General features: G+C 40.7%; 1 protein-coding gene across 7 annotated transcripts in view; it reads left to right on the plus strand.

Moving 5' to 3' along the window:
* Window positions 1-25,321, plus strand: part of erg (ETS transcription factor ERG) — a 62,614-nt gene extending 37,293 nt beyond the window's left edge. For 2 of the 7 annotated variants that reach the window (XM_088921118.1, XM_088921119.1), the window contains 10 exons: window positions 7,978-8,192; window positions 14,326-14,477; window positions 16,292-16,339; window positions 17,312-17,515; window positions 20,322-20,402; window positions 21,020-21,091; window positions 21,981-22,043; window positions 22,571-22,627; window positions 22,838-22,885; window positions 23,169-25,321. In XM_088921118.1, coding sequence (XP_088777244.1) covers window positions 7,978-8,192; window positions 14,326-14,477; window positions 16,292-16,339; window positions 17,312-17,515; window positions 20,322-20,402; window positions 21,020-21,091; window positions 21,981-22,043; window positions 22,571-22,627; window positions 22,838-22,885; window positions 23,169-23,689 — 1,461 coding nt within the window. In that variant the 3' untranslated portion in view covers window positions 23,690-25,321. The remainder of the gene's footprint in view (window positions 1-7,977; window positions 8,193-14,325; window positions 14,478-16,291; window positions 16,340-17,311; window positions 17,516-20,321; window positions 20,403-21,019; window positions 21,092-21,980; window positions 22,044-22,570; window positions 22,628-22,837; window positions 22,886-23,168) is intronic. The other 5 variants (XM_088921120.1, XM_088921121.1, XM_088921123.1 and 2 more) reach the window with 3 other exon arrangements.
* Window positions 25,322-25,847: the final 526 nt, after the last annotated feature.

Genomic DNA, 25,847 nt, shown 5'->3' on the forward strand with positions numbered 1-25,847 from the left:
ATGTCCAATAAATTTATAGTTATTGCATCTTTGTTGATAAGCAGCAGCTGTGAGTGTAAAAATGTTTAGTAATTTAGCGTTACCATTGGGCCTTGTGCAATATCTGCCAATGCAATATGTGCCCAAGGAAGAGTGCCGACTACTCTGTCAATGTAGTCTGTAGATTATTGCTGCACACTACAGATGACTCATTTTTATACAGTAGCTGTTTGCTGAAGTAGGGCAGGTAAACCACTAATGTGAATTTTTGTATTTCTTCTTTCATTATACAAGACATCTTTGGAAAAGGTCCATGAAACATTTTTTGGCTAAGTTTCCCTTTAAGTCTTTGATGTTTTCAAGGAGCAACTTGATTAGTCACCTGTCTCTAAGAATCCAGTACTGTGATCTCTGTTGAGTTCAATGCATCTGTTCCCACAGTACAAAGATGTTTGCAGTAGGAGTTTAAACACTACACAAACCATAAAGCAAAGGACACAAAGTTTGTGTGGAAACAATAATTACAAAATGATGCTTCTCACTGGCTTTGAACGTGAACAGTATTGTAAGGAAATCAGCGGGTTCGAGAAAAATCGTTTGAAAAGGAGTTCGCTCATTTGTGTTCTGTGAAGATGCTGGCTGTTACCCATAGAGGACTTGGAGGCTCAGCAAGAAACAGCTGTGTGAATGAATGGAGACAGAGGCTGCATTATTTTTATGTCAGAGGTAAACATTTACTGGGCATGGTATTCAGGTGTTTTGTGTGCTCATGTTTGGTGTGTTGTGCTTCCATTTTTCCTCTACCGTGTCTAGACCTCTACCATCATATCTAAGGCTAGATTTTCTTCAGCCTGCTGTAAGACCATTAAGCCATTTCCCCAGGTATGTACAGCAAATCTGTCTGAAGGCCTCAAGACACAAACATAACAGTGGAACAGTGTTATGGAAGGAGTTGTTGAAATGGCCAAGTTTAATTAAATGAGTTAAGATGGTTTGAGTCATGTATGGGAAAACTGTGACAGAACTGCACTAATAAGCGAATACACAGACTTTCAGTTTCAAGTTTCATAACGAACACAGAAACCTTACTTTGCCAGAGCACTCCTGAGTACTGTATGCTCCATGATAGGTTCCAGATTACTGCAGGGATTACTGTACCAGGAATAAATGGTTTTCTAATAATTAATGGATATAACAGAATGAAGGTTAACAGTATTACAAAACCAAGGTAATACTCAAGTTTACCAGTTAGAATGTGGTAGGTACATTTTTTCCATTTGTTTTTGCTGGGAGAGGATTGAATCAATTTTTATAGAGTATTTTATGTGTTCCTTCCTGTTCTTGTCAAGTAAAAAAAGAAAATTCTGTGGTGCTCATTCATTGACACATAGTCATTCATTGGCACATAGTAATTAAGACATGTTTGATATGTGGTGGCTTTTTTAGGTCTTAATTAAGTATATGTGTGTGTTTCTTAAAAAGGGGTCATTTTCGGAATTAAGGTATTTTTGTGCGAATATCTATCTCTGTAGGTAAGACTTGGCTGACCTAATCTACCACTAAATATACACCAAGTTCAATTTCTATTACTGGTTTCCTTTCCGGGTTTTTTAATGCTCAGTTGAGCACTAACTTTCTGTCCTGTGTCACTGCTTTTCTGAAAATGAGTTGTGGCAGTGACTGAAATTAAATTATTATCCAACATCTTAACTGATTTTAGCAATGATATCTACTACTATTGGTTGACAGGACCTCTAAAGATGTAACTTTGAAATTTCTATATCCTTCTGAAGGTTTTGCAGTTTTTTATGCTTATTTTTCTGTTACTGTTCCCCTGAAAACTGCCACAGTGTGCTTGAAGCAGACACGGCAGCTCTGTCATTAGAGTTAGTAGGATGTCTGTCTACACATTTGGGTTGAATACTAACATACAGAGACAGCAAAGGACCCTGCTCTCTCACTTTTCTGAGTATTCTTGAACCATTCCTTAGGGCTTGAGCTTGTCTTCTCAAACCATGGTCAGTTATTTACTTCACCTTTGTCAATGGCGGAAACTGCAGTTTATTCATTTTTATTTTTACTTCAAAACCCATAAATATTGGCTGAACAGTGTTTACCTGTGTGACAAAACCCAAAGGCGGACAGAAGCCTAGGTGGCAGTATTGACACAGGCCTATAAACCCTACAAAGGCCATCTTTGTAGCAGCCCGTTTCACTGTTTCCTTGCTGTAGCAACCCTTTTGTCCGGTACATTGAATGGGCCTCCATAAGACGAAACGAAGATTTTCAAAATAGGAAAGTGCTGTTAGCTACAGCAAGGAAATGGGGAAAAGGAAGTCTAGAATCTAAGAGATTTGTCTTAAAAAGTGTCCAGTGAGTGAGGGCTAGTCTTTCTTCAGATTTAGTTCTTCACTGCTAGTAGCCAGCTTTCACTGAGCTCCGAGTCACTGACCCATTTACTACAGGACACAGCGTGAGAGGAATTAACTTCTTGAAAACTACAGCCATTTCCTTTTCCAAAAGGTTTACTTTAAATCACATCTGCTCCAAGCCATTCCTGATTGAGGGCTGTTTCTGAAATAATAAAACAACCAAAAAAACAGCAGCGAGTGGTTGTTTGACTAGTCGTCTCAGAAAGAGCCACACACAGAAGGTGTCAACCATCCAGGAAAACATTTCAGGTTTGTGGGGAGTCTGAAGAAAGTCCGTACAATGTGAAACCTTGATGAATCTGATAATGAATTTAAAGATTGATGTTCCACTATGAACCTATGAGAAAGCAATCATTCTGAGGACTTCTTTAGGGATAGTTAGGCTACTCCTATTATTTATTGAGGATTTTAGGTTTGAAGGGGATCACACGGAAAAGATATACATGCTTCAGAAGTGTATTTTGCATTGATTAACATGAGTTTTAGAGCTTGCTCCTTAATGATAGGGCGTTCTCCGGGATTCTGTGTTGTTCATTAGAAAGGATGAAGCATCTGGTGGCTCACAGCAGTAGCTATAATCAAAATACGATAGACAAGCACTTCCTTTTTCCATGTCCTGCACTGATATCTAGCCCTATCAGGAACTTTCAATACAGGAAATGCTTTAAGAAGCAGTTTCCTGTCTGCAGTCACACAACTAAGAGAATCCTGTTGGTACATGAATGAATGGTGTCTCCCATTGAGTTGAGTGGCTGTAAATTCATAAAATCCTCAATTTTTGAGGTGAAGAATGTATTTTAAATATACAGTATAATAGTGAGTTGAAAAGTGTGAATTCTTTACTTTATGACCTGCTTTGTCACAAAATGTAGTGTAATGAGGGAAAGCATGTAAAAGTATGAAAAGACATATCATTTAAAACTTTTACATTTCAGTTAAACAGCTGCCTGTTGCCTGAATAAATGCTATGTTTGGAGTTAGTCAGTTAGTTATTAAAAATAATCAAATGTAACATTCAGAAAGACATCTGTCTTAGATCTCTGTGCTTTAGGATATTGGGTGTATAACAGTGAAGAATAGACAACTTTGCATTGTAACGTCTCCACTTTATTTTCTAAATGTGTATTCTGATACGAGAAAAAGATTGATTCAGTAATATCAAAGTATAGAACATAAAAATGTTTTTTTCCCAATACACAGTTTTATACAGAGGTAGAGTCAAGGTTAGAAGCTGTACTGTAATTGTAAGGAATGTGATCAAATTTAAAATAATACTTCCTGTAAAATTGATAAAAATGAACTGTGGCTTAGATAAGCATTTGTAAATGTGGAAAGTGGAACATTTATGTATTTTATGTGTCCAACTTCATATCATACTATTCTCACATCTGTTTTTCTACTTAAAGTTTATTCATTTATCAGAATGTTAGGCGGGGTAGATGGCGTACCTACTGCTGTTACACTGGAAACATGTGAGGTGTAAAGTAGCTCGAGGAAACGGAGGGTTTGGATTTGAACCAGGGTGTCAGGAAGTGTAACCCCCCTCCACACAAACACGCACACACATACTGCTCCAGAGGACAGCCGAAATCTGTCCTGCCTGCTCTTTGGTTGGTAGAGAGGCGGATAGCCTGTTGATCTTGAGCTATCTTGAGGAAACAGAGTTCATCAGCCTCTATCTTCAGAGTATGTTGTCTTTATTAATTGAAAGGCTAAACAACTCGCAGTGTGCTTGCCTGGTGACCAAGTCAGGGTTGTTAAAAATGACCAATCTTGCAAAACCCTGTTTAGTGTCCTTAAATGATGGCTGTGGAGAACTGGATTCACTAAGACTGCTTTGTCTGTTGGAGTGCTACTGCAATGAAATTAACAACTGTTCTCCTGTGTAGTAAAACAATGGACTGTAGCAGAAAGCTTTGAAGGGCGTGTTTTAGAAGTACAAAGTTGTTTTGTTTTTTTTGGCCTCATCCTAGGGTTCAAAATCTTTAGGGATCCTTCACTGCTGCCTTAGTACTTCATTTAAAACATGCAGTACAAGGGTTAAGTTGGTGCATTGTTATAATACGTTTGACAGTATATTTCATTATGTGTTTTATTATGATACTGTTCCCCACTGAGTTTCGTCGGAGGTTAAGTACCTTAGATTATTACTTTTCAATAAGTTTTTTGAAAGTTATTCTCAGAATCAAGAATGTATACAGTGTGTATGTTGTAGCAGTCAGCAGCTTTACCGGAGAGCGCGGGACCAAGTAAAAGAACTTTGATCTGGAACTGGTATTCAGTTCTCTTCCGTGGCATAATTTTACTGTACGATCAAAACAGAGGAAGGTACCTGCTCACTCGAGCAGCACCAGTGCACATTGCTCCTGGGTGGATGTAGAGTTTGTTTTGCTTTACTTCCAGAGGAAGAGAACCATCTTGTGCTGGCTTTGGAAGTCATGCGCAGTGGTCATCAGGTGAAGGTTAATTGCCCAGCCGGCCCAATAATGTGGTTTGCAGCTGAGATATCAGGGAGGAACAGTGGCTACAAGATTAATCTGGTTTCCGACACAGCTTCCCTTTCCTCCAACTGATTCCAGTCCAGCCTCTTGACCTGTCATCAACCGTTACCAGGGAGGGCGGCTCTCTCGTTCGCACAGAGGAGCTTAAACACTTTCACAGCACTCCAGAGAGCAGGAGGTAGATTGCACCTCTCATATCTCTGCAGAGCAGCCTCGACACTGCAGCTTCAGGACTGATTTTACAAACAATGGAAGCAATTAAAAACCAAATGAGCAAGCCTTTAGTCTTAATTAGGACCCTGAGAAGCAAGGAGACCTTTACTTCATGTACCGTCATGCCTTGGAAATAAAAACATGAGTAAAAATGGAAAAAAAAGAAAATGACTTAGGTAGTGATATGCACTTTATGGAACAAAACAAGGCTTATACACTTCCACTCTGAATAAAATTTGGACACAGACTAGCACAAAACTGCCTATCATCCATTATAGTTTGTTCTTGTGGGCCGAAAAAACCTAATGATTTTGTCCCAATCAAGAAAAAAGACATTGCTATTTTCCAGGTTAACTAGAAAAAAACACTAAATATTGTTTGTAGTAAGCAGTACAACCAACACGTCTGTAAAAAAGCCTTAAAATATAGTTACTACACACAAAGTTAAGCCATTGCATATACTTTCCAACAGCATGGTTAAGTGCTATGATAGGTTTGAAGTCAATGTTGAAGTCGACAAGTCCAGCATTGTGTGTAGCTCTTAAATAGAGTTGAAGCTCATGGCTAAATAAGATGGGAGTTCTGGCCAGTGAAAATCCACATCCAAACCAGTGCTGTAATTAAAAACATGTTTTATTTGATGGCAGTGGCTGGCTGTTTCACTACACAGCCATGTGTATGCTGTGTAAATATATTGGCACTAGTGGGTAAAAGTTAGCCTGTCATCTGTTTTGAAAAGAATGCCTGGTTTCCCCCAATTATTCCTGTCATTTGATGTAATAATGTTTTTTCAAAAGGCCCAACTTTCTAAACAAGGCGCACATAAAAGAGAAAAGACTCTGTAATTATATAAATAACAATAATAACATCTACGACAGATAAAACCATCAGGCAGCTTGGCCTTTCTGTTCTGGGTAGAATTAGAGGGTTTCCTGAGGAACATGCAGCTCAGGAAATGCATGTGGAACTCAAACATGACTGTGATTTTCTGCTCTGAATCAACTAGAATACGAAAGGGGATTAAGGCCTTTATCACCATGTGGTATGAGCAAGGATATCCTAAAACCAGATAATGTGATATCTGCACGATTGTGGTTGGGCCTGTGGCATGCTTCTGCCAGGCTTGAGCCTCAGATATCTTACGGGAACTCTACTGATCCTCTTTGTCTCCGGCAGGGAAGACCAATGGGTCCAGCTCTACAGTGAATCACAGCAGCTAGGTAGAGTGATCGATAGCAAAGTAGGACAAGTTTGATTTACATACAGCAGGCAGGCTTCTCTTTAGACTTCATCATCTGCCATGTGTCATCAAAACTATTTGTGCAATTTACAAGCTTTGGAAAATCTGCAGTCTGCATTTCAAGGCAACTTTCTTAGGCTCACCTTTGTGAGCGTCTGCCACTGTGGGTTTGCTTTGCATATTTGCAGACTGACCAGCAGTTTGCCATGCCTATATTCCACACCAAACTGCTTTTACAGTACCTCTAGATGCACTGCCTGGTTTCACTGTGCTTTGCTACCTTTTTTTTTTACTGTGGTAAACTACGGTAAATCTAGGAACAAGTTAAGGTTTATTCCATGCTGCAAAGAGAAGAAAAGAAACAGTGTTTCGGCAGTGGAGCCTTCTTGGGGTGTGAAGGCTTCTTTTCTTCTCTCTCAAGCTTGGAATGAACCTTTACTTGTTCTGTGGTTCACTTGCTGTGATTTTCCTCCTGTTCCACAGCGGGGTGCAGTGCTTTGTGTTTTAGAGGGTATCCATATTGCCATAACTAGCAGGTGCACAAATCAACAGGGAAGATTAACAAAAAATAATTATTGGTTTTGTTACGTTCAGCTGTGGCTTGAATAACAATTCATGTGACACATGAATAACAAGGGGTTCTGGTTCCCAGGTAGTGGGTTTGATTGTTTTCTTACACTTGTACCACTAACTACAATGTTTATTTGATGAATTGACCTGCTAGGCTTCTATAGGTTTATATTAATAATTGTTCCACTAATTACCATCAATCAGCAATTAATGGGATGCAGTATAACAGTGTAAAAAGTAACAATTCTTGTCCTGTTCTGCAATTCCTATGCTTTAGTGTGTCAGATTTAGGTAGAATCAGACAGGTATAAAATTACATTGTGTGCCAAATATATGATACAATGGGAAGTTCCTCCAATAAATGCATTAAGGAAGTGAACCTCTACTGAATGGAAAAACAATAAACTTAGAATTATTTTAGGGCCTATTGTCCAATGTATTTCACAAACCTGAACTCTGAGTTAGACAGCAGATAATATTGACAGGCAGATAAATATAGTTGTTTTGGATTTTTAGCATTTAACAATGTACTGTAGCTCATCTGGATATTACAGTACGACAGTCAATCCTGCCAAGTTCTTGTTTACTGGAATGTATGTTATATTGTATGGTTGTGATACACACAGCTTCCCAGATGAAACACAGTGCATTACAGGCATGCTCCCAACCCAGAAACCACACAGTGCCTATTCCAACAGCTAAGGTTACCCTTCCATTCCAGGATAATTCAACGTTACAGGCTAACGTAGGGGGTCATGTCACTGTAGCGTGCCCATATACCACATATAGTTTGAGTTAGACTGAATATCTGAAGGGTTTTTGAGGAAAATGTATGGTAACTGTAAGAAAACAGCCCTTAAGCTTTTGTTTTTAAGTTGTGAAGTTTAGTTTAAAACATTTAAAACACAATATGTAGCTTATTTCTTAGATTTAACCTATGGAGAACTTGTTAGTTGGAAACATGTTGTGTGAATAAGTGCCACAGTAGAGGCTGCTCAACGATGTCTTAACAGCTGGAATGTCTGTGGTTCTCCCTCCTCAGGAAGCATTGTCAGTGGTGAGTGAAGACCAGTCGCTGTTCGAGTGTGCCTACGGAACGCCACATCTTCCCAAGACGGAGATGACCGCGTCCTCCTCCAGTGAGTACGGGCAGACGGCAAAGATGAGCCCCCGTGTCCCCCAGCAGGACTGGCTGTCCCAGCCTGCTCGTGTCACGATCAAGATGGAATGCAACACCAGCCAGGTCAATGGCTCCAGGTGTGTGTGTCTCTCTCTCAGTCTCCTGGCTGTCTCTATGTACTCGTCTAGGTCCTCTCTCAGTCTCATGACCATCAACGTATGCTGGTCTAGGCCCTCTGTCAGTCTCATGGCCATCTCTGTGTGCTGGTCTAGGTCCTCTCTCAGTCTCATGGCCGTCTCTGTGTGCTGGTCTAGGTCCTCTCTCAGTCTCATGGCCATCTCTATGTGCTGGTCTAAGTCCTCTCTCAGTCTCATGGCCATCTCTATGTGCTGGTCTAAGTCCTCTCTCAGTCTCATGGCCGTCTCTGTGTGCTGGTCTAGGTCTTTTTGAAAAGTGCATGCTTGCAAACGCACGTGTTCTATGTGTTGCTGGGTTTTCTGGGTAGTTACAAAATAAGGCAGCAATTGCTAACAAACACTGTATAGGGACATTTGTTCCCCAAGACATATTAATATTGTCACTAGAGTGTAAAATATCTACCATATCACAATATGCACAGTATCACAAAGACAGTTAGAGGTCAAGGTGACCCCATCTAAAGGGCCCACAAACGGAAAATAAAAGCCATTTCATTTGCAAACAGCGACGGTGTGATGAAGCAAAACAGGGTATATTGGAGCTATTGATATTATAGATGATGATATTTTAGAGGAGCACTTTTACAAGTCAGCATAAAGGTGACTATAGCTTTATTTATCCTCTTTTATCTGGATGGTTGTTGAAAAACAACAAACTTCAACAAAGCTTCAACATTGATCATCTAGTTGGTTAAGCGAATGAAATCTGTTTACCCTTGAAGCTCCTAATTAATCTTTAACACATCGCCTGTGCCATAAGAGTCAGCAGCCTGTGGTCTTGCCAAGCACATTAGAAACCTTAAAAAAAAAAAACAATTCTGCAAATCTGTCTGAGCTCTGACCAAGAATGAGAAGCTGCAGCTTGACTTTAAACTCAAAGCAGCTGTCCCTGCTCACAGAACAAGCGCCACACTCAGAATATTTATAGAGCGTCTGTGCCCCCTTCTCTCCTCTCCCAGCTCTTGTGAAGCGTGCCGCTCAGCAGCCCTGGCCTAGCGCACACAAGAGCACAACCAGTTTATCCACCGGTGAGAAAAAGGGAAAGGTTTTTCCAATTAGCACCAGGTTGGAGTGCTGTTGCAGTGCTTTGCACATGCAAGAGGGAAAATAAACACGTCGCAAGCCTCCTGCTCCCTGTGTGCCTGGTTAGATGGAAGCACTCAGGCTGATGAGCCAAGCCTGCCAGATGCACAGAGGACACTGTTATAGAGGCGGCTTTGCAGTGAAAGTGTGAGAAACGACAGCTACGGCACTGAACTCACAACTGGAATGTTGCACAACTTTACGCAAGTCAGGGAAAGCAAAGGCTTGAGAAGGGCAAAGGCCCATGAGCATGAATCAATATTTCCCAAGACAGTTTTCATCAATGAAAGCAGGGAGAAACTTGGTATCTGTTGGGGAGTCATCCACCTAATTTGCAGTGCATGCCCGTATTACGGTTTTAATTGAGATGTCGATCTTGCACAGCTTGGCAGCGGTTTATGAAGGTTTGGAGGTTTGGAGGTTTCTACAGTTTATGAAAGACCCTATGTGAAAACTGAAACTTATTCTTTCACAATTATACTGCTACCCGTTTCATTGCATTATCAACCACAGCACGGCATCAAATCTTTTTATCTTTAAAATGAAAGGCAAGGTGAGCTAGATAGATGTTCTCCATTTCTGTTGTGTTCTGTGAGCTGTTATTGGCTGATCGACAATCAGTAATGAAAATGCACTCAGAAAGGGATAAGGTCCATGAACAGTGAAGGAATACAGCCATACAGTGTCCCACAGAGCGACCAGCTAGTGCACGCAATTAGAAATCATCCTAAACCCTCTGATCTCTGTTTGAACTGAAGTGCAGTCCTTGTATTACTGGCGAAAGGGGAGTTGAGGAATGCTTTGGATGTCTTGCCTTATGGCAGATTAATTAGCCACACAATGCGAGGAACAATAAGCAGTGTTTCTTTAAGACAGGGGAGGGGAGAAGTCTGCTCTTGCCTGGGCTTCCCTTTTTATTGTTTATCCTCAGCTCGCAGTACCACCCAGTAGTGGCTGTAGTTGCTGTTTATGTGAGGCTGCCAAGAAAAAAAAAATCACAAGGGCTGTGTGAAACACTGGGGCACTTTCCTATTTATAAAGAGAGACATGTAATCCCAGAGCAGTCTGCCTGAACAGGGCCTTCAGACTATCTTCTCTGGAATCGGTGGTTTAGCCCTTAAATGAGGGACACAGTGGGACTACCTTGCAGCACAGAATGTTTATACCTAACGGTGACTGAGTGTGAAAACACACATGGCGTGCACGAGGGGGTGGGTCAGTGAATTGGAACGTAGGGCTTGAGTTTCCTTTTTTTTCATTCACTCAGCATAAGGTGTCTTTTCTTTACTACTCCAAGAAGCTGCTGAACTGGCAGATTTGGAAGCTGAATCCCTGTGTTTATATACTGCTCAGTTACAGTGTGGGCCTTTTTCCCAAAAAGACCGGTGTGCCTCATTTGAAGAGAAGAATTTGTGTAGGAAGCTTAAGTCTCCTTGCTTTTCAAAACATGGCTTTGTGTTACTGGATTACTTAGAATTTGTGCAGGGATTGTGTATGATGGTATTTTAATTCAATTTAGTTCAGTTCAATTCAATTCAATTCAAAAGACTGTATTCATCCCAGGTGGGCAATTTAAGAGGTATTCATATACTGTACGTACTGTCTAATTATCTATTGTATATTGGCTAATTGCCAATCTCATTTCACTTGGGACCTGAGTTTCCATTGAAAAATAGCCTCAAAGCCACATGAAGCACATTTATTTTCTGTGTGATAGCGCTGACCCCTCTCATTGTGTCGTCATTTGGTTACAAATGGAGGTGTTTACTCATTCCCATTTGAAAAACTGATTTTACTTCAGCGCCATCTCAGCCTATACAATGTAGCTTTAGTAGTTCTTCTGCTCTTGATCTTAAAATCCTATCACATGCGCATAGCAGTAATTCCATGCATTTGTACATTGCTTTACGTCCCAAAGGATCTCAAAGTTCTTTGCATATAGTAAGAACACACCCGGTTCAGCAGGATGGAACAACATTTCCCAGGAAGCCTTGGGGGAATGAGCGGCTGCTCCCAGTCACCTGACCAGTTGCTCAAAGACAATTGGTCAGGTGACTGTTTAAAAAAGCAGGAAGTGGATGCATTCTGGGTTCATCAGTTCAATTCAGCTTCAGTTTAAGATGCTTTATTGGTATGAGCAATGAGTAAAATCAGCATTGCCAAAGCACAATAAATACAAACATAAAATTAAAAAAATACTGACATTTACAGACATTAACAATGCAGACACATCATAAGATATTCATCAGTGACTGTAATATCTGACATCTAGAGGACAAAAGGCAGATCCTTTATAAGATGAGATCACTTTATTAGCCATATACAATTTCTTGCATTAGAGTTCATCTTTTTTCACATACCACAGCTTGCTCTCCATTAGGCACACAGGCAGGGAAAGAAGCTTGGGTTTAGAGCGCAGGGTCAGCCATTATACAGCATCCCTGGAGCAGTTGGGGTTAAGGGTCCAACAGAGTAGGATTCCTCTGCCAGCCACGGGATTTGAACTGGCAACCTTCCAGCCGGAGGTGCAGATCCTTAGCCACAGAGCCACTACTCCACCATCCTTTGTGTGCTCCATTTACCAGAGGACAGAAAGACTGACCATAGACAGGGACTATGAATTTTGTGAAGCTACATTTGTTCATTTTGAGAATTTGGAAGTTGGAAAAGTCTCTTGGGAGTCTCTTGAGTAGTTTTTTTTAATGCTGCTAAGTAGCTCAGTTGCCTGCCTGTGATAGTTAGGGACTTTGTGAAGACTTTTAGTCAGGCAGTCAAAAAGGAGCATAGGCTTTTGTTTTGGTGTTTAGGTTTGGACTGATGTTTCGTTTTCTCCAAAGTAAATGCCCTCACACTTGCACCAAACAACCAAAAGCCAGCAGTCATCTAACCCAGCGACTCACAACTGACAACCCCCTGCAGGGTTGAGCCTGGTCAGTACCAGGATAGGAGACTCCTGAGAAAAACTAAGGTTAATGCTGGAAGAGGTGTTAGAGTGGCCAGTAGGGGGCACTCACCCCGCAGTCTGTGTGGGTCCTAATGCCCCAGTATAGTGATGGGGACATTATACTGTAAAAAAGGCGCTGTCCTTTGTATTAGACGGAAAACCAAGGTCCTGACTCGCTGTGGTCATTAATAATCCCAGGGTGTTTCTCGAAAAGAGTAGGGATGTAACCCTGGCATCCTGCCCAAATTTCCCATTGGCCCTTACCAAGCATGGCCTCCTAATAAAACCAAAAATGGGACCTATTCAGAACTAAAAGTGAGGCGTAATAAATCAGTGGCAATTTGAGAAAAACATATTTATTAACAATGACAGAAACATAAACAAAACAACACAACATACATTTCCAAATAATGATCTTGCACATGAAACGTTTAGTAAAATTATTAACAGTACAAAAGCTCTCTCTTTTATGTCTATTCACAAGCATTAAGAGCACTCAGAAAAAAGGTGGGACATTTACAATCTACAGTGTGCATAGCCTTTCACAAATAGATTCCAAGGTTTCAGTGTGATAAGTTGTCATCTCTTTTATACTCCTTAAAGTGGAAATGACCTTATACTGTAGATTTTTGTAATAAAGCAACTTAAAATAAAATGCATATATAATCTTGTAAATGTATACATTGTGGAATTATACAGTATAAAAGGCTTTGATGAATGTTGTCTCATTCTTCCCCTGTACATGTGATGTTATAGAAGATGTTTGAGAGCCATGTCTGAGCGATTTCAATTCCACCTGAATGTCATATTTTTACTCCTGTGAGGCACTAAATTGTATGTGTCAGTCCAGGCAAGTTTAGTCTTCTTTTGGAGACAATTGTCTGCCCTTCATGAACTATTTTTTTCCTTACTCTTCAAAGAAAAGAGAAAATAGTTATTTCCGAAACAAATTCAATATACTATATGCTATGAAAGAGCTTTCTAATGTATTGAACTGTTTCCAAAAGTTGTAGAAGATTTGACATAAAACATATAAGACCACACACTTCTTATTTGTAATACTAAATGTAGTATTTCCATGTTTTAATAACAATTCTACACGACTCATGAATTCATAATAAAAATAGTAATATTTTCCACTTTGGTGAAAACACGCAGCTTACAGTAATTCAGAAGTGCATTGTTCTGGTGGCTTTCTTAATATGGCTTCTGAAATCCAGTCCATTAAACTTAGATTGGCCATTGCAACACTGACAGTGTGCTACGTGATTTCCTAGGAAGGACAAACAGTTGGTTGACATATGAGTTTGGTTCTAATAAAACCCAAATTGTTAATATTGCGGCCATGTTGAGCGCACACTTATAAAACATTCCAACTGTAATCCCCAACATCTGCTGGCTGTTTCTGCAAGGTATTCGCTAGAAACAATAACAGTTGCATGATAGATGCTTGAGGGGTCATGCGTCCGACACAAAGCCACTTGCGAGTTTTTTCTTTTCTTTCAGCCATGTTCCACTTTTTAATAAGATTTTTAAACACGCATGACAACCCCTTAGGGTCTGTGATTAAACACACGCATATATATACTCTATGTGCTGTATATAGGGACGTGGGTGAGCTATTACGTTTGGGTGAGTGGGACAAAACGGTTACTTTTATAATGTGCACAAAGTAAAAAAAACACAAAACCTCGAAAACCATGGACAAGTAAAAAATAGAACTGCTCCCACTTCTCTAAACCTCAGGATTGAAGGAGCTTCTAGCTTTGTAGGCTTTTGACAGTTTTCTGCAGAACGCTCAAAATTCTGCCTCAAAAAACAAACTGTAGAATAATTAATGCAAGCTCTGCGCCATGCATGGGCAACCACTATCGAGTGAACATACATCATTATCCCCTTTGTGGGATAGTATGAAGATGGCCATTGGGTTTTAGTTTCTTATGTTGCATTGAATTATTAATAAAATCGAGCAGTTAGTTATTGGGATTTTTTTCGTCTTCTTCCCTGGCTGTTCTCACCAGTTTCCCGTTCTGTCTCCCTGCACAGAAGTTCTCCGGATGGCTGCGGCCTGGTGAAGGCAGGCAAGCTGGCCAGCAGCTCCGACGGCGGTCCGATGAGTTATGGCAGCTACATGGAGGACAAGCACATCCCCCCCCCCAACATGACGACCAACGAGCGCAGAGTCATTGTGCCCGCAGGTGCAGGAGCTGCTGCTGGGTTCATCCCTCGGACGTTTCTGTCCCTGTTGCCTTGGAAGGGGGTGGTGGGTGTGGGGGAGTGTGTGTGGATGTGGGGGTACTCCTTTCATCTGGTCCCCAGCACTGAAGCTCTAAAGCTTTTGTTGCGAGAGTGTGCAGCGCCTCGTCTAGACTATTTCCTACTGTAGAATTCCAAGAGGAGCAAAAAGGGAAAAAAAAAACACTAGCAAATGCGACACCTTCTGGGAAACAGCAGTACAGGCAACCCTATCAGGGTCGTGAGCAGAATCGCATGTGGCAGAACTTCAGATATCTGCCCTGCACAGCTTTACATAACCCATGTCTTGGAAGTGGGTCGCGCTGAATAGTTAACAACTAGAGGGATAAAATTGAAGTGTAATCATTCTTTATTGGGAACAGAAATAAGAATGTACTTTATTGTCCTTCACTGGAATGTGAAAAAGACATACAGTAGTTCAGTGGTAACAAGAGTTACAAATTCAAGTTCCCAGCTTTACTTCAAACTTTACTGACTCTGTAACACCTGTTACAGTTGTTATTGCATACTTCTTATACTGTAGTTTGTGTATCTATAGTACCTATAGGTGACTAATTAATTCATTACGTTCAGGATGTAAGTGCAGCAAAGTTACACTTGTCTAAAGGCTGAAAAAAGTATAGAGGGGAAATGACTTAATGTAGTTACACACTTCCTGTCACCAATAACGATATGGAATCGTTAATTAGCATTACAGACAACACATGCAAGCAGAAAGAGTAGCAGAAATCATTTCTGAAGATGTACAAGCACCAGCCACTGAAGCTAGAAGCCAAGTGTGAAGAATTGAAAATTCCTCTGAAGCCCAAGGAGACCACCCGCGTGTGCAATTAGCAAATTATTTTTTGCACTCCATTGAGAAGTTGTGTAATAGTTTCAGTCTTGCGGTGCAACTTCCTTTCTAACCGAAGCTGACGGAGACAATGATGAGGCATGTTTAGTACATCCTGTTTTTGCATTTTTTTTATGAAAAAGGACAATGGGAATGCATCTTTGGAATTAAGGCAAAATGGAAGCAAGGCTTTTTTTTTGCTCTTTAAATAATTAATTTTGACTTCACTACCAAAATAAACTAGACCCTGTATTTGAGCTCTGAACTACAGAAGTGTGGTGTCTGGGCACTGAAGAGCATTTACAGCCTTATTTTCTTGTGGTAAAGCCTTATTTTGTTTGTTTATTTATTCATCCATGAGGCCTGTGCCAGAGGCTTTTCACAGGAAATACCAACTTTACTCTATAAACCATCATGACCCCTAGGACTCCTCCTCCTGGTGAAGTGATAGGTCCCAATATTTAGAAGCGTGAAAAATAAACACTACGCATCACTTTGGCAGCTGAACAAAAACAATGCCCTGTATAATTTTTTCTTTCTGTGTTTCATCAGTAAATTCTATATAGTTTGGGAATGTACTGTAGTTAGATAGAGCTTATTGGGATACATTAAGCAGATGTGTCCAGCTGTTGGATTTATACCCACTAGATACATTTTAAAATGGTGCACCATATGGAGGTTTAAAAACAGTTCACAATTTTTAAATTAATTTTTGCTCTTTTGTATACAGTAAGTCTAAATGTAATGCATTACGTTATATTATTATACACTCGGCTGCTCTCTGTACGCTGTGCGCGTTGTGTCTTAAAAGCTAGCCCAGTGAGCTTCCACCATCACTTCTTTTTTCTGTTTGTCAAGAAGGATAAAAATTAAAGGAAAGCAATCTCGTTAAATTTCATTTTTATCCTGCTTGTCTCTCTGTAGAAAGAAGTGATCGTGGAATTGACACTTCTCATCGCGTTTTGCGCCTGTGTAAGTACTTTGTTCGTTTTGGCTCTGTTGTGTATTCGTGGAATCCAAAAAAAGCCGTGTCTCTTCACCCCATCTGGAAGAAGGCTGCAATATACTGTAAGGCAATGGTTCATGTGTATTTTAAAGAGTGCTTCCATTCCAAAGCAGCACATATCGGCAGAAAAGCTCTAAAAGCTGTTGAATTAAAAGCTATTGATTTCTCCTCTGCTGCCCTGACGCTTGCTTGCAGTTATGTGCAGGTATGAAGAAGGTGGTTAGAGTGTTCCAGGTTAAGTTGCTTTAAAATACAGATTGCCAAAGCCTGTAAACTCCGGGCTTGATGATTTGCAACAATTACACGAACAGAAACCCATTTCATAATTAATTATTCACACCTGTCATTTAAAATGTACATCTTTAATCTTGCAATCCATACTCTTTTTTTTTTTTTTTTTTAGTAAGAAAGGGAAAACCCTCAAAATATTTTGACACTCCAGTTTCTTTAGCAAAAGCTTCCTACACCAAATATAGAGTCTTTGAAATCATAGCAAAATGCCAAAAAAGTCTTTCCTGGGGTAGCATATCTCTAAGTTGGTAGACTCTTCTTCCTATGGTATTAAGTAGCTGGCACAGTAATGCGGTAGGTTTCATTGCCACTTCACAGTGCTGGGGCCCTGGCTTCAGTTCATCTGTGTGGAGCTTGTATGTTCTCCCCGTGTTCGTGTGGGTTTCCTCTGGGTGCCCCAGTTTGCTCTCACAGTCCAAAAACATACTGGCAGGTTAATCAACATCTGCAGAAATTGGCCTGGTGTGAGTGTGTATGTGTTTGCCCTACAATGGACTAGCGTCCCATCCAGGGTGTACCCTGCCTTTGCCTGCCAGGATAGATTCTGGCTCCCTCCCCGCCACCCTGTACTGGTTAAAGCAGAAAGAAAATGGATGGATGTCTCTGCCCGTGCCCCGATCACAGTATGACCCTGGTGTGCCTTGCAGATCCCACGCTGTGGACGACGGAGCACGTGAGACAGTGGCTGGAGTGGGCGGTGAAGGAGTATGTCCTTCTGGATGTGGACGTCTCCTTGTTCCAGAACATCGATGGGAAGGAGCTCTGCAAAATGAGCAAAGAAGACTTCCAGAGGCTGACCCCCAGCTACAACGCAGAGATCCTCCTGTCCCACCTCCACTACCTCAGAGAGAGTGAGTGTAGCAGCCGGCTCTTGGCCAGGCCTCGGAGCAGCTGGATACCTGCAGTGCAGCACGTACCTCCTGTAAAAACTTGCTTACTGCTCCTGATGTCAAAATCAGGCTGGCTTACCCTGCCACAAGCCTTCATCATACTATAGCGTGAAGCTTCGCAGTATCTATAGAATCCTGCATGATCTTTGTCTAATTTCTTTCTTAAATGAAAATAGCAAAAAGGGGACAATTGTACAGTCATTCAGGACAAGGTATAAGGTGTCTTTATGAGAGTTCTGCTTTGCCATGCCTCTATTGCAGTCTGGTTTTCTGCAATACCCCCTTACTGTATCACGCACCATTTGTGTTCTTCCCACAATCAAAGGTTCTTTTCAGCCATCCTTACATCACGCTGTGGTTATGGGGAGGACATGCCAGGCTTGTCAGAATGTACGTTTAAGAGTGTGTGCAGATTTTAACAACCCGAGCCAGAGAGGATCTGTTGCTATAGTACAAGGCTCACTTTTATTAATACTATATTAGCTCACACCAGTTAAATAGGATAGGAAAGATACAGTATAACAATTATTCTTTTTACTCTGAAATATCTTTCGGACTATGTAGAGGGATACAAAATAGAGAAACAGACATTGCAGCAGTGTTGTTCTGAATCATTTCATTTTCATTTTCGTAGAGATTTTCATCACTCTTATTAATACATTTAAAAAACATGGGAAAGAAAATAGATAACTAAATAGTTCCGTCAAAGCTCTGCTGATAGTTTTCTCTTGAACGTATTATTAGGTCTAACATACTACATATTTGGACAAAGAGAGTTTCTGTTAGGAATTGATGATGGCAGTGTTTTATCTTGTGCGGTTTAATTACTGGACTTGTTTTGCTTTATTCCCGTTCATCTTTTTATGCTGGGAACAGAGCAATTTGGATAAAGAAGAGGAACAACACATACTGTATATAGTTACAGAATAAATTTTCAATGCTTGAGGCTTTAGAAAATTTTGTTTTTTCAAAAGTCTGGTACTGTATATTATCTGACATTCATCCTAAGACTACTCTCTGTGGTGTTCCAAGTACAGATACATAGCTTTTCATTTTAACTTTTGATGTTTTAAAATTAGTTTGAATGATGGGACAATTCCTTGTTTCACTTGTTTGTTTGGGCAGTGCTGTTTTTTTGCGATCAAATGCGTTTGAGAAAAACACAGTTAAGAAGATTGCCTTCCCGAAAACTATTTTGGGTGGATGCTTCTCTCTGTCTGTGCCAGCTTTTCTAATGGTCAGTGGACCTGGTTCATGATTCAGGCATTTTGTGTTTTGAATAAAGTCCAAATCGAATGGGATTGAAGAGAGAACCAGGCACAGTCAGAAATGTTTTTAAATGACCTGAAGAAATTGCTTTTTCTTCAGCTACTGAAAAGGCCCTTGTATTGTAGCTAAGACACTGCAACATTGTAACAATTAGTGCTACTAGACAGGCATATCTAAAATCTTTTTAGGGTGTTACTTGACTGTTCTTGAAGAGCGTGACTAGATTAACAGGTAGACAGTACTTTCTAGAAGTATTTACTTTTTTAGTTAATGATGTGCTACAGTGTGTCATTATAAATGCCTTTGACTAAAGGAGAAATATTTATCTACAGTACTATCTACCATACTTTTAAATGAGATATCTTTAAATTGGTAGACTAGTCCTACTATAGCATTAAGTACTGTACTTGGTTTCAGGATTAGGTCCCTGAAGAATATCCAGGTTATGACAGGAAATAGGTTTTGTCAGAGTTAGCACACATTGTTATTTGAGGAAATATCCACAATGTTATTGGCATCGTGTTTCATTTTTAGTTCTAATTCCTTTTAACATTGATCGAGAATTCTCCGATTTTTCAGGACTCCATCTCCTGAAGTTTCAACCAGTGTTTTAACCTTACAAGCTCTGAAGGTTAAATCTGGTTCAATGGTCATAATTTTAGAAAGCACATGGTAAAAAATATTTATAGGATGGAGAATGTTTTAATTTAAAATGAAAAACAACACAAACACAAAGGTTCTCAGTCTTTTTGTGTTTTCTTTGGAGGTTTGGGGTTTTAAAACTTTTGGCACAATGCAAAACCTGGTCATTAGGAATGTAGGCACAATATCAACACGTACCTATCACGATCAACTATGAGAGATGGCAAATATTTCATGAACAATTGAGCATAAACCTGCTGGTTTTAAGCTATTTTTTGGATCATCTCTTTTGTCAGAGTTAGGAAATAGTAAAATGAAAATGGAGGAAAACTATGGCAAATCATTTTGTTTTTTTAAAAAAAAGGCAGAGGGTTTAATGAGAAAAACATGAAGAAATGCTGGATCACGGGAACTCTTCTTTATAAAAACTGGGGTCGCTAAATGTACAAAACTTTGGGGAGCCTTGCTGTTGACAGCTCTCAGCAAAGCACATGCAATAGCAAAGCTTGCCTTTCATCCTCTTCTCCTACTTTCTTCTGCCACTGCTCAGCTGTTTCTTTTTCATAATATGTACACAGGCTTGGAGAATTTATTTTAGAAAAAAAAACTGTCAAGGCATGCACTTTTCACAGATGATTGTGGGCAGCGGCGATGCGCTGTGTGTGTGTGTGTGTTTCCTTGGCCTTTCAGCCTTCTCCTGCGCACTCAGTCGATGTGGTGTCTCTCGCGCGCTCTCTCCTCGCCTGCCCCCCTCTCTCCTCCTGGCCCGCTGGGGTTACTCAGGCCTCACAAATCGCCAGACGTTTCGAGCGGTTCCAGTTGATTTCCTCTTTCAAAAGAATGTTTTCTTTCTCAGCTCCACTTCCCCACTTGACTTCAGATGATGTTGACAAAGCCTTGCAAAACTCCCCTCGGTTAATGCATGCACGTAACACAGGTAAGGAGAACCTGCACACCTCTCTCTGCTTTGCCAGGGGCACCTTACTACACTGATAGTGCTGATTTCTAATAAATATGTATGGATTCATATATATTTATCCTCTCCTATATAATTTTCCTATATACTGGTACAGGTATGTGTGAGTTTCTAAAAGGAGAACACTTCATATTTGGTTTGATCAGTGCAGGTTTGACTTTGTTCCCCATCTTTTTTTGGTTCTGTCAACTTAACGGCAGACATTATGATAATCCTGAGCCAAACCGTCATGCTTCTTCATTTCAGGGGGTCTTCTATAATTAGTATACACAGTAATTCCATGTAATAACGGTGTAATTAAATACATAATGGTTGATTTTCCCTATTATTATATTGAATTATTATTCACCTGCCTGCCTTTCACTTGTTTGTTGGCTGATAACATTGTGTGTGTTGCCCGGTTGAAAAGTACAATACGATTGTGTCTGCAGGCTGGCCTTTTCTGCTTTGCATCTCTACTGCCTTATACTACCTTATATAGTGTAATCCAATAGTATAATCGGAGATGCTTTATTTGCAATGCAGTCCTTTATGATGTTTCCAGACTCAAAATCTCAACGGTTTCGTTTACTTTCCAGGAGGTGCCACGTTCATCTTCCCCAACACCTCTGTGTACCCAGACGCAGCACCCCGGGTGTCGACTCGGCCAGGTGTGTTGAAGATCATGCACTTGGGCGCGAGTTTAAACATGATACCGCCAGCTGTGTTTCTGTCTTGATAAACTGTGATGGACTGGGACTCTGATTCTGGTCCTGGAAGAATGCACTTTCATCTGGTTTTTGGTCTTCCTAACAGGCCAATTTGATTTTAGTTTTCCGTTTGGGGCATAATAATCAGTTTGCTTTTGACTCTCAAAAAGTCAAATGAGATTTGTGATTGGTATCCACCCTGTATGAATTTCCGATTTAGCCACCAAATGGGCTAGACATGCTCAATAGAGTCCTCAAGAATGTAACCCTTCTTATGTTCTTACTGTATGTTTGAAGCCCTGCAGAAGGAACAAATGCTCGTAGTGGGACAGTCTAATACAGTGGCATTCCTGCCTGTGTGTGTTCATCATCAATTCATCAGCTAGTAAGAGCTGGTTAGTCAGAAATATCAGCCAGGAAGTTGAGGAGAAGCCGTGTACAGCTCTGTCTGCTGAGGTTATTGGAAACTGGACCCTTGTAATAAAGTTAAATAAAAGTCTGAACAAGCAAACAGATTAAATACCGTAAGTCATCGATTACCACTGGCAATTTAGAGCTCAGCTGGAATTAAAACCATTAAATACACTATCCCCCCAGGATCAGTGTTGAGAACCATTTATAGCAATATGCCTGATAAATGAAAAGTTTAATTTGATGTGCTTATACACCCATATCTACTTTTGTGAAGACATCTTTTCTTCAGATGTTAGATTGTACACTTGGTAACTTGTTACTGTGAGGTGTGTGCTCCCCCTGCTGGCTTGATATTGCATTACAGAGACTAGCGATGGCTGAGTGAACTGACTGCTGGACTCTTCTGTCCTTTTTGCCGACCTTTTTGGTTTTTCAGACATAGCCTATGAAGCAGCTAGGAGGTCAGGATGGACTCCCCAAGCTGTATCTTCTTCCAAGGGTGAGTAAGAAAGGGGTTTCTGAAACCGGTTTGCCCGTTCAACCTCTTGCTTGAATTGTCCTCGTTAGACTTTAATATCCTGAACTTCAGACTGTGCCATTTTTCGTTGTAAATTAACAAATAAGTGACTGAAGTGTTTGCTTGCAATTGGGAATGTTTTTTTTCTTCTTCAAAAAATAAGAACCAAAGAGAATTAAACAGATCGGCATGGTGGTGCAGGAGCTGAGTGTCCCCGTGTTTGCTTGGAGTTTTGCCTGGGTGCTTTGGTTTCCTCCCACAGTCCAAAGACATACTTGTAGATTAATTGGCCTCTGGGCGCTCTGGTGTGAGTGTGCGCATGTCTGTGTCTGTTTGCCCTGCGAAGGACTGGCGTCCCATCCTGGGCGTATCCTGTCGTACACCGCTTGCTTGTCGGGATCGTCTTCAGCTCCTGTGCGACCTTGTATTGGATAAAGCAAGAAAATGGATAGAAGGAGAATTTTCCATCGCAAGAGAAGTACTGCTCATGTTGACCTGTCTCTTCCCAGGCACCCAGCCCTCATCGTCAGTAGTCACCAAAAATGAAGAGCAAAGACCACAGCTAGGTAAGTTATGTTTTAGCTTCCTTTAAAAATGGAACCTGCAAGGTTTAGTATAACCCTCTTAAATGACTGCGCTATTTAATTTAATTATTTCAAAAAGAGAAAGCTTGACACCTGCCATGCACAAGTATTTAGAAGGATCATTCAACAGAGACTTGCAAAAGTTCTCTGTGAAACCAGGGAATAATATATTTGATCTTTGTTCCCTTGTAGATCCCTATCAAATACTTGGGCCGACAAGCAGCAGACTGGCAAACCCAGGTAAATTCAAAGATGAATATCATCACACCTGACACCGACAATGAAACACACCTGACTGGCTCTGTAATATTAAGCTCTGTGCCATATTTCTGCAGACATATTCACCAAAGATAGTAACTGTATTAAATCTACACTCTCCTATGAACATCGTCTTTGCAAGATTTAAGCATGAATAACTCCAGATGTGTGCATCGCTTATGTGTCCTAAGCCCATTGTAAGTTCTTTAGAAACAGACGTCCAGTAGTCACTGGTTGCTGTCTCCCTCTTTCCTCTGTCCTCCAGGGAGCGGACAGATCCAGCTGTGGCAGTTTCTCCTGGAGCTCCTGTCGGACAGCTCCAACTCCAACTGCATCACCTGGGAGGGCACCAACGGGGAGTTCAAGATGACCGACCCGGATGAGGTGGCCCGGCGCTGGGGGGAGAGGAAGAGCAAGCCCAACATGAACTATGACAAGCTGAGCCGGGCCCTGCGCTACTACTACGACAAGAACATCATGACCAAGGTGCACGGCAAGCGCTACGCCTACAAGTTCGACTTCCACGGCATCGCTCAGGCCCTGCAGCCCCACCCCCCGGAGTCGTCCATGTACAAGTACCCCTCGGACTTGTCCTACATGAGTTCGTACCACGCGCACCAGCAGAAGATGAACTTTGTGGCTCCCCACCCTCCCGCCCTCCCTGTCACTTCCTCCAGCTTCTTTGCCGCCCCCAGCCCTTACTGGAATTCCCCCACTGGGACCATTTATCCCAACAGCCGGCACCCAGCCGCCCACATGCCCTCGCACCTGGGCACTTACTATTAGACAGACCGCCGGCCCGCATCTTCCTATTCAGGAAGAATAATGAGGGAAGTGAGAGAAAACAGGACATTTGTTTGCAAATGCGAAGTAAAAGATATATAGAACCTAATGAAACCCCCAAAAAAAGAAAGGTAACAAGCAGAAACATGAAGGGATTTGTGGAAAGTGTGAATTGGTATGAAGGGATGAAAGGATGATTCAAGAACTGAGAGAGCGAAAGAGTTCTAGATACTGGAAGAAGAAAAGCAGGTTGCTGGGAGCTGCAGTATGGCTGACTGTTAAGGGCAAGTTGCAGGTGGTCATTGTAGATAAATGCTGGGAAGACAATAGAAGACGTAACTTTATACCTTCTTATTAAAGGTAATGAACATACTACAGGAAATACACAATAACTGCATGAAAAGTTAGCAAATATATATATATGAATAAAGTATTAAACTACCTTATTTAATAAAGCAAACATATCAGACTATAGACTAAAGACTATAGAAGTGTGTGGAAAAGTCAGGCATAGCACAAACACGCAATGGTGTAAATTAAAAAAAGAACAAAGACTCCTAGACTTCTGCGAGAGGTGCAGGAGAAAGGGGAGGTGTTAGCTGTAGCAAACTGTGAAATAAGCGCGTGCGGAGCGGGAAGGACTCGAGCTGAAGGAGTGGACTTCAGGACAGAAGCTCATGAGAAAAGGGATAATGCCAAAGCAAGGGAATAGCAGAGGAGAATGGAATGGATTCGGCTTAAATCCCGAAACACTGTCCTGAAAACAGCAAGTCCTGTATCACTGACAGGACAGTGAAGTATTAGTCCTTTGGATACACGCTGCCAGTTCTAACAGTATTTTACTGCACAGTGGTGCACAAGCCATTATTGAAGGTAAAGGAGGTTAAAGGAAAACCTTTTTACTTGACTGTTATTTTTAAAGGGAATACCTTGAAAACATAATGCATCTCTGAAATTTGGAAAACTGGAATTATGAGGATTTTTAAATGTATTAAATAGGACCTCAAATCTTTTTTGGGGGGGGTTTGGGGGGAGTTTTCTTGACCTGTTTCTGAATATAGAAACTCTTTATACTGCCAAAGAGATTTCATAAAAGTATCTGTTTTTTATGACTTTTTTTTTTCTGAGTCGCGAACGCTGTGCGTTTGTTAGATCGAAGTATCCAATTCAGTGTTATTTTTTCTTTTTATATTATAAATATGTAACTTATGCATTTATACACTACGAGTTGATCTCAGCCAGCCAAAGACACAGACTTTAAAAATATGAGATAAGAAATACGGGAAGAATTAAAAAGACAGAAATGGGGAAAAAATCAAACGGCAAACCATTTGTGGCCTTGGCATTTTTAAATTCTGTAAGCTTTTGTTTACAATTCAAACTCTAAGTGCGTAGGAAAAGCTGATTATATGTAACGAAAACCTGAGTTTGGCCTGGCATGGCGTTTCAGAGCTTTTCTGCATTTTAGCGCTAGAGGTTAAGGGTGGGTTAGGGGTACACAGAGAATCTCTAAAACCAGGGAAAATGGATGGGCTGTAATGAGGCTGGTCAAAAGGGAAGGGTACATAGAAAACATTTTACTACGGTAAATTATATGTTTTTCTATTGTGTAATTCAAATAAAGTATTTTTAAACTACAGACGGTATATTGTATTATTATGTCGCTTGAAGAAACAAAAGCATAGTGAAGTAATACAATTAGCACGGACGTGTATCGCTGCCAACAAGGAAAAATACATTGTGTGGTATCTCCTAATTACCAGAAAATTATCTTATTATTACAAGAGAGTACATTATCTTGTAATTACAAATCAGCAAATTATCTTGTAATTACAATGTGGCAATGCTCATTTGAGTTTATGATCAACCTGTTCCATTTCGGCTGGAACTTTTTTGGAGGTTTAGTGTTCGTGACAGTGTCCAATGCTGCAGAATGAACACAGGCTACTTTCCACTGGGGTTTAGTCATAATGAAAGGTTATGACTTGTACCTTATATGAACACCACCAAGTGTACCATGCCATCAACTCCACTGCTCAAAACTGAGAGTCAGCTAATGATAATATAGGTATTGTATGGAAATTGTGCTATCGTGTGATTATCATACAAAGTACAGGACAATGGACGATATTGTAATTACAAGATAATTTGTGATGTCATA

This window comes from Atractosteus spatula, chromosome 7, assembly GCF_055471065.1.
Source record: "Atractosteus spatula isolate fAtrSpa1 chromosome 7, fAtrSpa1.hap1, whole genome shotgun sequence".
In the NCBI taxonomy this organism is placed as follows: Eukaryota; Metazoa; Chordata; class Actinopteri; order Semionotiformes; family Lepisosteidae; genus Atractosteus; species Atractosteus spatula.